Source organism: Ammospiza caudacuta, chromosome 6 (genome assembly GCF_027887145.1).
Source record: "Ammospiza caudacuta isolate bAmmCau1 chromosome 6, bAmmCau1.pri, whole genome shotgun sequence".
NCBI classification, from domain to species: domain Eukaryota; kingdom Metazoa; phylum Chordata; class Aves; order Passeriformes; family Passerellidae; genus Ammospiza; species Ammospiza caudacuta.
The window spans coordinates 64,361,529-64,372,085 of NC_080598.1; the positions used below are offsets into that span (position 1 = coordinate 64,361,529).

Sequence of the window (10,557 nt, forward strand, 5' to 3'; positions counted from 1 at the left end):
TCCAGTCTGTGCTGCTTAAAGGAGTGACTGGGAGCAGGGATCTCACTGGATCACAGGGACCAGGCTGCTGAACATCTGCCACTGCCAAGCACAAAGAATTTCAGACAGAAATCAGTGTAATCTACTACAAACCTTCAGGAGCTGGCTGGACTTCACCATGCCAAGCAGAACTTGGACTAACAATCCTTTTTTTGGGCAAAGCAGGGTCCAATACTCACAGCAAGGAATTATTTGGGATTTTTTTTCATCTGCAGCTGCCTTAACCATTGAACTGGCAGCAGTTGTGAGGTCTGTGCACCACTTGGCACGTTCAGGAAGAGCCTCAAATGAGGCATAACCTGATGCTGACCTCTAGCCCAAGGCTAAATCCTACTCTGGATGCATCACACACCCCTACAGAGCTCCTGGGGATGTGACAGCGACCCAGTTATGACCAGGGGCAATCCCACACACTCATCCTAATTTGCTGTGTGAGCTTTAAAAAAGCAAATTATTTTTATGAAACAAAGGAAGGTTACACTAAGCAGCTGCCTGTTCCCAGGCCTGAGTAACTAGGGCAAAGTTTGATCTGTTTCAAAATAGCGTTAATATTTTTAATGACCCATAAGCCCACTTTCAGAACAAAGCAAGGACTTTCTCCTTTCTGCCTTAGTTTCAGGAAAAGCCCAAGCCTCCTCCTTTGCCAGCTGAAAAATGTAGCAGTGGAAGAGTCACCCCATGGACTGATGTCACCACACAATGCTGCAGTCACTGGATGTAAACACAGCTTTCAAGGCAATGAGGTTTTGTTGTATAAATAGAATAAAGAAATGTATAAAGGCAGCTTTTTCTTTTTCTTTCCTAGTTAAAAAAAAAAAAAAAAAAATTGAAGCATTTCACTCAATTTCTTACTCACAATGTCAACCAGCCTGGCAAAAAGCCAGGGAATCCTCTAGGAATAGGTGAATGTCTGTGGGATAATAGAGGGAATTATTCTGAGCTGTGGATGGGCGGCAGCAGAAGGCAGCTGATCCCACAGAGATCCACCTGGATCCATGGATGCTTCCAGATTCTCGCAGAGAAGCTCAGGAAGAGTTCCCCCTCGGTGACACATCACATTTCCCGGGAGCAGGATGAGAAATGCGCCTCGATCCCTTGCCGGGTGCAGGCTGTGCTTCCCAGGGCGATGCTTTCTCCGCTTCCCTCCGGCATCATTTGCATTCGCTGCTGCTGCTCCCGGGGCGTGCAGGGAAGGCACGGGCGGCCGGACGTGTGTGCAATTCCCAGCACGCACGGAGTCAGGGCTGCCGCGTCTGTCACACGCTCCGCGAGACAAAGCTGAGAATGGCACCACATTCCCTGGCAAGCTTTCCCCCCGCTTTACCCAAGGATCTGAGCACCTTCATTAAGTCACAGCTGAACCCATCAAATAAGCTTGGCCCATTTTGTCCCCCCCCTCCATCCCAAAAAAACCCCATCACCGGATCAGCAGCTCCGTTATCCCAGTGCTTCCTCCAGCATGCCTCCGAGCTGTTAATCATTGCCATGGGAAATCCTACGCTCATCTACACAAATTAAAATGTAATTTGTGTATCTAAACATCACAGCTCAGCTCACCCGCTCCGCCTGAGGAGCCGGGATACCGCCGGCACCCGTGTGAGTGAGCTCACATGGAATTACGGCTCCGGAGGAAACGGCAAATTACTCTGCTCAAATAACGGGAACTGGCTGGATAAAATGGGATTTCCTACGGAACAGCGTGGCAGTGGGAGTGGGTAAAGCCATCCTTCACAAGCAGGCTGAAGGTGGAGGAGCCCCTTGCTGGTGCTACCCACCTGTGGGACCAGCCGGGGCTCCATGCAGGGGGAAGCAGGAGCTGCCGGAGGATCCAGGAGGATCCAGGCGCCTCTGGAGGAACCGAAGCCTCGCAGGAAGGCAGCACAGAACTTCCTCCTGCCGTCCCCCCGCTCCGCTCCCCGGCTCCCCCGGAATCAGGGGGCTGCCAGGGGTGGGTTCAAAATGGGCCCTGACTGGAGGGTGACTTGACAACTAAATCCTACAGCTTCCAGAACGGGAGAAACCCCTCTGGAGGGGTGACAAGGCAGGGTGGCCTTGTGGCTCTGCCTGCGGAAGGCGGGGTGAGCGGGATCGCTGCTCCCGGATGAGCTGGGGTGGTGGCTGAGGTGTCACCCCCTATCAGGGGCTGAGGGGACGGCAGGGCCGGGCTAAGGGGTGTCAGGGCAAGCCGGAGGAGCAGCCCAAAGGCTCCCCAGGGAGCTGCCGGGGCTGTCCGGCCCCAGGAGTGTCAGGGGGTCCCGCCGCAGCCCAGCCGAGGGCGGTGACCAGCCCAAGCCGGGGACAGCCCGCCTCAGGAGGCCCCGGAACCAGGGGCGCCCATCCCGCAGCCCCGCTCCCTGTCACGCTGCCGGGGCGGGACGGGCGGACCCCAGGCCCCTCAGGGATAGCGCGGGGGTGTCCCAGACACCCGTGTGTCCCCTCGGCACCGGGCAGCCCCCCGTCCCGCCCGGGCCAGCCGAGCCCCCCGCCCGCGTCCTCCCGCCGCAGCCCCGCCCCGGCGCGGCCCGCGGCCGCCTCAGGCCCGGCATTGTCCGCGCTGCCCCCGCTCCCCCCCGGTTCTGCCGCCGCCGCCCTACCCCAGCTGCTCCTGTCCCGGCGGTTCCGGGCCATGGCGGCGGCTGCGGGAGGCTCCGTGCGCGCTCCGAGCCGCGCTGCGTCTGGCGGGGCTGCGGCGGCGGCGCGGGGCGGGCGGGGGAGCCGGCGGCGGCGGCAGCGGCAGCAGCATCCCCGCCCGCCGCTCGGCGCGGCACCGCGGCACGGCCCGGCACGGCACGGCCCGGCCCGCCGGGACACCCGCCCACGGCACCCGCGGGGCCGCCCCGGCACCGCCGCTCGGGGTGCGCGCAGCCAGGGGGCCCCGCGGGCGGGGCGAGCCGCACCCCCGGGGGCGCTGAATCCCCTCCCGAGGGGGCGGATGGTGGTGGGGGGCTCAGCACGGATAGGAGACATCCAGGGTAGCCCTGCCAGGGCGCTGGGATCGTGAGGGGCACCACCAGCGGCGGCCATGCAGTGGGCATGGATGGGGGGCTCAGCAGACAGGCTGATCCAAAATCCAGGTTATTCCTGCCAGAGCAGTGGGATCGTTGGGGCACCTGGAGTATCCAAGCCTGAGGGCACTGGGTGCACTTGGAGGCACCCACACGCTGGAGACATCCACCCCAGGGCAGGGCACCTGGCTCATGTGGGGCACTGAGCACCCCTGTGGGCACCCACCCACCCACCCACAAGGGACCATGGCTGGGAGGGGAACTCGGCACAAGCAGGACTGTGGTGAGTGTATGGGGACACCTGGATCACCACAGGGATGCTGCCCTGGGGTGCAGTCAGCCAGGCCCTGCTCCCCAGTCCTGCCTGTGCGAGGAGCAGGAGACGCTCACCATGCAAGCGGGGCACAAAGGAGGCCGGGTAAGGGCTGCACTCGGACACCTCTGGGGAGGATTTAAGTGCAGCACAGTTGATAATGTAGAATTCCAGAATGGTCTGAGTTGGAAGGGACCCTAAAGCTCATTTCATTTCACCCTCTGTCATGGGCAGGAGTCCTTTTCTTTTCCTTTCCTTTTTCTTATCCCCAATGTCCAGCCTAGCCTTGGACACTTCCAGGGATCCGGGAGCAGCCACAGCTTCTCTGGGCACCCTGTGCCAGGGCCTCCCACCCTTACAGTCAGGATTCCTTCCCAATGTCCCATCTAACCCAGATGGAGCCATTCCCTGGCTCCTGTCCCTCCATCCCTTGTCCCCAGTCCCTCTGCAGCTCTCCTGGAGCCCCTTCAGGCCCTGCCAGGGGCACTGAGCTCTCCCTGGAGCTTTCTGTTCTCCAGCTCTCACAGCCTGGCTCCAGAGCAGAGGGCCTCCAGCCCTGTGGCCTCCTCTGAACTTTCTCCAGCATCTCCACATCCTTCTCCTGTTGGGGGCCCCAGAGCTGGGGGCAGCACTGCAGGTGGGGTGTGTCACAAAAGCAGAGTAGAGGGGAATGATCCCCTCCCTCAGCCTCCTCCTGCCCACCCTGCTGGGCTGCAGCCCATGCTGTGTTTGGCTTTCTGGGCCCACTCCCACCCACTCCATGTGCACCAGCATGGGAGTGCACACTCTTGTCCTCAGCTACTGTTTGCCCACGCTCTTGATGCCAACAAGCTGCTGGAACCAACCTGACTCTGAAGCCAGAGCCCAGTGCTCTTTGGAAGACACGTGGCACAGCGCTCAAAGATCAGCTGATCAAACTGTGGAAATGTGGTGGTCACCAGAGGGACAAAATCTGTCAGGATGGGAAGGGAGCTGAGCCCCAGATTGTATCTGCAAGAGGAGATTTTGGGCGAGTGCTGATCATTTCTGCACCCTGGCCCACAGCAGCCAGGGAAAGCCAATGGCCATCCAGCTTTGTTGGATTCACAGGAGCCAGCAGGATCTGCTCTTCACTCCTGACAGCAGGAAGAACACTCAAAACCAAACCAATCTTCAGTTCCAGGCGTCTGATGGGTACCAAAGCCATGTGTGGTTGTGCTCCCATTGATATGCTGATACTTCATTCCTGAGTGCCTCCTCCAACCCTGTGTGACTGCCTCTCGTTAGCCTCTTCCCCGTGCTTACAGCATCAGAAGCAAACGTAATTTTGGCTCTCTCACGTGGCAGACAGCTGAATCCTGCCCACCCCTGCCGGGCCCTGCGACCACGAGGAGCTCCCTGGGCTTTGCAGAAGCTGCATTAGGGTTTGTAGGAATAATCCCTGAGATTGCCCCTGCCTGTTGCTGCTTCAGTGCAGCAGAGGGGAGACAGGTGTTGTCAGGAGGGATTTATCACACTGGACACTCTCAGAGGGGTTCAGATAGGTTGAAAGAGGAGATTAAAAGAAAAGCAGCTGGGAAATGGACAGGGGAGGGGGGAAAATAGAGGATGGAAAAGGAAATGTGTTAATCTGAAAGTCTAATTAAACTGAGATGGGCTCAGGTCCTATTTTCCTCATTCCTTTGAGAATTGCTGCTAAGGTCAAGCTTGTACTGCCCCATTTACTGGCATTTTCTCCTTTTCTCTTATGGTATCCATTATGGTATCCCAGTCAAGGAGAAGTAGAGAGGTTTGATCCTGTGCTGTGCTGTGGGGATTGTCTGCACGAACTCCCAAGGCCTTTTCCTGCATTATTTCCTATGATCACAAGTCATGGGGGTGATCTTTTTTCCAAAGAGTGACTCAGCATTTGTTCATTTTCATCCCCCCCTCCTCTCCACCAATTCATCTTTCCTTTATTTCCCAGTTGCAACCAGCCCTTCCTAAGAAGCATCTTTGCATTCTTGCTGCCCAAGTCGCCAGCTCACAAAGAGCTGATTTCACAGCAGATGTGCTGGATGGTCATGGACTGGAAGAATTCTTGAGCAAAAACGATGCCAAATGGAGAAAAGGCAAAAAGAGAAAACACCCCACAGCTGGAGTTCAACACCGCGAGATCCAGCGCAGAAAAGGCCCCGGAATTTGGAGAAAACCTGGATTTAAATCCATCCTGCATTCCGGTGGCAGGAGCTGTTTCATAATTTACCTTGATTTGATGTCCCACTTACTCAGGCAGCATTTCCAGTTGCTTTTCATATCCCCAGCCCTGTGCAAACAGAGCCCGGGCGTTGTGCAACGCTTATGTAAGAGGTGCCAGAGGGACGCTGCCAAGGCTCTGCTCTTGCTCAGGTGCCACCCCGGGCTCCCTGGGACCTGCTGCTGAGGAAAACGCTGCCATCCCCACCAGTCTGCCTTGGACAAGGCGGTGCCTGAGCCCCTGGGGGACAGATCTGTTCTTGCAGTGGTTAACTGAGGGTCTGGGGTGTGTTAGTTTAGTTTTTATTGTCACTTCTGCCTTCTCGGGGTTTGCTCTTTCACCGCTTCTGCTGAATTGTGTGGGAAAGTCAAAGGGATCTAGATGTCAAATGTGTCTGAAGAGCATTGCAGGGGGATGTCTCTCTGCTGGTTACACTGCCTGGCAGGGATTCCTCATCACTGCTCTCATTTCTGTACCCTTATTCTAGGGTTAGGAGGCCTCAATTCCTTGGAAATACCAAAAAAGGATAAAACTGAATCAGCTTTTCCCTGGTCCTGAAGCTAAAACCTTCCTGACATCTTTCTGTTGTTTGATTTTTCTTTTTTTTTTCTTTTCTTCCTGAAATATTTTAAGTGAAGCAGATCTTTGTTGCTTAGGAAATCCTGCTATTCCTGCAGCTTCCATTTCTCACCCCAAATTGTGCTGTGACCGCCCACATTTACATGGGCTGTACAGCCAAAGGAATTATCTTTGCTGCTTCTGTAAACACCATTGCACACCGGGGCTGCACTGAGGGATTTCACTGTGCAGGAGACAGAATTCCAGCAGTTAATTAAATGACTTGTTTAATCAATCACTGTGGAGGTTCTTCCTTCTGGAAGATGCTCCATAAACCAAAGGAGCTACTTAAGGATAAAATAAACATGGAGATAAAGAGTCATCAGCCCAGGCCTGGTTTTACCTCGGTGGCTGCCTTTGCACCATCTGATCCTTTTATTTCTCTTTATCAGTTCTTTCTGCAGAGCGTGGTGGGGCTCCCCAGGGAATGGTCATGTTCCCAAGGCTGCCAGAGCTCCAGGAAAGCTCTCAGGATTTTTGGGGTGTCTGTGCATGGCCAGGAGTTGAACTGGATGATCCTCAGGGTAATTCCATGATTCTGCAATTTAGAGGCCAGCAAGGCAGAGAGAGGATCTCTCCTAAGCCAAACTTCCTGTCCATTTCCGACCCTGTTTTCAATTTGTCCCCTGTCTCTGCTCTGACAGGCAGATGGACACTATTGAAAACATCCTTCCTCACCAGCCTCCTTTTGGTTTGCAACGTGGCTTTAGTGAGCCCAAGCCAAAATCTGTGTGTGCCAAGTTTGTTTCTAGGATTTCCCCTTGAAGACACACCTCAGCCAGAAAAAAAAGCTTCCAGCTCCTCTTGGCAGAACCAACCAAATCCACCTGCCTGGATGATTCAGCAGGACACTTGCAAAATGTTCCAGCCAGGTTGGTGCACCTGGAAGCAGGGGAAGCAGCCGGGTTTCCAGGCAGTGCTCTGATTTTCCCTTTTCAATGCTGTTTTTCATGGAAATGGCCACATTTTCCTGCATCCTTGTGCTGAGCAGTTGCTGTCTGGTGTCACCTCTGCCCTCCTGTGCGTGCTGCTGGGAGGGAAGGGCATCCAGCTGGTTTCCTTCCTTTGAATGCAAAGAGCACAATCAGCTGCAAAGTCTCCTGAGATGCATGGACGTGAACGGGGTGACACAAATATAATGTATAGCCACAGTGCCCCTCTTCCTTCCGTGAAAAACAAACCCTTGCACACAGGGCTGGGCTGTGTCTCCTTCAATTCTCCTGCTCCTGCAAGGGACAAAAGGCTTTTTTCTCTTCTCCTTCCCACAGCCTCTCAGCACAACCCCTGGAGAGATCCTCAGTCTATGGCAGACTGATGTTTCCTTGAGCAAGCGAATTCCCAAGCTGGACATAAGAAATATCCTGGATGTCTCCTCCTTCTCTTGCCCTTGGCTGTGTTCTCTCCATCCACCTTGCCAGGACTTCTGTCTTTTTCTGCTCTTTAATTTTTCTAAGCATTTTTTGTCCTTGTCATCACGTGCCTGCATCTGCTGCCATCCCAGTTGTCCCCCAAAGGGCCATTCCAGCAGCAAGAAACCATTCAGGATCCCACAAAATCCTCCCTATCCCTCTTATTTTGAATTCTGATAGCAGATTAGATGAAGCAGCATGAACAGCACTGAAAGCTGCCCAAGGGATGCCAAGAAGCTGTAGGAGGTTCAGCATCCTGAACTGGACTCAGGGGTGGAAAATTTTCCCACAGAAAGCCTGGGAATGGGTCCATTGCAGCCCCTTCACTTGTGGCCACGGGTGAAGCAAGTGTGTGTTCCACTGGGGAGGAAAACCAGCCTGAAAAACACAAACCACAATCTTAAAAAAAAAAAAAAATTCAAGTAATAGGAAAGGTGCTGCAGCAGTTATGAATGCCTTCCATGTGAGTTTGCTAGACTGTGTAAAAATTAAAGATATTTTAGTAGTCAAAAAACCCACCAGGACTGAAGTATTTTCACTGCTTTTAAAACCACCTTTATTATCTTGTTCATTTAGAAATTCCTCCAGCTCTGCAGCCACCGTTACCTGGTGCTCCTGGGTGTCTCGTGGCTGCTCTTCCTCCTCAGGCTGCAGCACAAACAGATCACATTCTCCAAAGCCACGGAATGCCTTATGTAAAACCACTTAACATTCCTTTTAGGGCTGCGACCTGTTCACATGGAAGATGCTGCATAAAAGCACATTCCTGAACACGCTTGACCAGAAAAGCAGCGTGGTCTGGGGTGGAAAATGCAGTGTGTGCTCAGGAGCAGGGGCCTGCCAGGGCACAGGGGCCATATCTTGCACTGAAAACTCTGCACAACTCATTAGAATCATTAATTAAATCATTAAGGTTGGAAAAGCCCTCTGAGACCACTGAGCCCAAGCCTTAACTCAGCACTGCATGGTTATCACTGACTCATGTCCCCAAGTGCCGCCTTCACACTGCTCTTGTCACCCTCCAGGGATGGTCTCCACCACTGCTCTGGGCAAACAATGCCTGACCACCCTTTCCCTGAAGAGATTTTCCCTAATATCCAACCTCAGCCTCTCCTGGCACAATTTCAGGCAGTTTGCTCATTTTCCTCCATTTTCCTAATCATGAAATGGTGACAATAATCCAGTCCCAGTGCTGCTTTTATCTATGGACACCTCCCAGATGTTCTTCCAGCAGGGAACTGAGCTGGGAAAGGTGAATTAAAGCTCAGAACACGAGATGGGCTCTGAGAGCTCCACTCTCCACAAGATGGGATGAGAAACTGCACCTCCAGGTGGGAAGTGAAACTTAACGCAGCAAGGACTAAGTAAAGCAGCTTTTGCAGTGAATTGCAGCCCCTCAGATCTGAGAGGTGTTATAGGAGGCCAAGCCTTAATGCACCATCTGCCACTGGAAAATGAAATGTCCTTTTTGCTGTGCTGTCATCCCATGGCTTGTCAGGAGCAGCAAGTCAGCAGAGTGAAAAGCATCAGCTGAGGAAGGGGAAAGAAAAAGGACACAAACAGCTCCCTATGGGGAGCACAGGAAGCTGATTTATGAGGGGAAAGGTAATTGCTTTGTTAAAAATCACTTGAGGAAATACAGCTCTCTAAAGGGTAAATAGGGCCTTGTTTGTTGGGGGCTCAGGAAAACTTAGGTATTTATGTTGGAAAGGACGTACAGGATGCAGAAGGCTTGGAGAGCACAAGGGGAAATGAAATGGGAATCTCTTTAAGTGAGCAGCCCTCAGCTCTCCTGGTTCTGGGAGGTGGGGCAGGTTACATTTTGCAGCCCAAACGAGCCCATAAATAAATCCCCATAAACCCAAAGGCCACTGCAATTCCCAGGAGTCTGCACACAATGCCTTTGAGTTCAACCCAAAACACCACAGATCCTAAAGAAGTCTGCCATGGAGCCTGTGGTCTGAAGGAAAAATCTTATGCAATCCACAGCACCCTGTCAGGTACTACTTGTGGGATTTCTAAATGTAAGAGCAAGTTCAAAGCCCAGGCTCCATTTTAAACCCAAGATCAGTGCTTGGCTACGTTGTCATTAGACTACATTGGGCCTGCCTGGGCTGTGTGGCTGCCAAAGCAGCAGAATCTGTTCTGAAATAAGCAATCCTGGACGCCAGACACTCCTACATCTGGCATCTATTTGAATTTTTTCTACCTAACTTCTGCAGACGTATTTCCTGCCCTGAGAATGTGGTAGTTTTTACGCCTAGAAAATCACACCTCCTTTCAGGCCCTAATGATTCTCCTTGCAGCCAGTGCTACTGCAAATTCCAGCATTCCTCTACTCCCTATCCCCACCTTTGGGCTTCTTAAATTGTTCAGCATTTGTTTCAGAGACCATGGGTGAGCTTTGTCCAGAATTTCATCTGCTTTGCTGAAAATAATTGGGAAAGGCAGCTATAAATGATTTCCACTTTGCAGGTTCACAGAAACTTTTTTTTGACTTATGGAGCCCAGGCAGACAAGTTCCAACAGGTCTGAGGTAATTCTGGTGTGACTTTCATTGCACTGGTTACCCACAAAGCTAAATGCCACCTGATTAGCCCATGAGAAGGATTACACGATGTGGCTGCAAGGCTGCAAGGCAGATCAGTCCTACATCCTCCACATGTTCCTCCTCCTTTTCCTTCTCGAGTCTCTCGGGAAGTATCCCAGCCTCTGGCGTGAACGATGGAAAGCTCAGCCTGGTGTTTGGTATAAGCAGATATATGGACTGAGATATATATAAAATATAGGTGGTGTAACCAACCTGGGGGCTTCCTTCCAGCCTCAAACCAAGGGGTACAGGCTCAAAGCCCTGTCTGTACCTGCACTTCTCCCTCCACAATGAGGAGCAGGGTCAGAAGAGGCACAAAGATGCTCCAAGGGCTGGAAATCCTCTGCTCCAGGCTGGAGAGCTGGGGG

At 53.0% G+C, this 10,557-nt stretch overlaps 1 protein-coding gene across 2 annotated transcripts in view; it reads right to left on the reverse strand.

Annotated features, from left to right (window-relative positions):
* The window catches only part of ATL1 (atlastin GTPase 1), a 31,849-nt gene extending 29,071 nt beyond the window's left edge, over window positions 1-2,778 (reverse strand). For both annotated transcript variants that reach the window (XM_058806449.1, XM_058806448.1), the window contains exon 1: window positions 2,634-2,778. In XM_058806449.1, coding sequence (XP_058662432.1) covers window positions 2,634-2,667 — 34 coding nt within the window. In that variant the 5' untranslated portion in view covers window positions 2,668-2,778. The remainder of the gene's footprint in view (window positions 1-2,633) is intronic.
* Window positions 2,779-10,557: the final 7,779 nt, after the last annotated feature.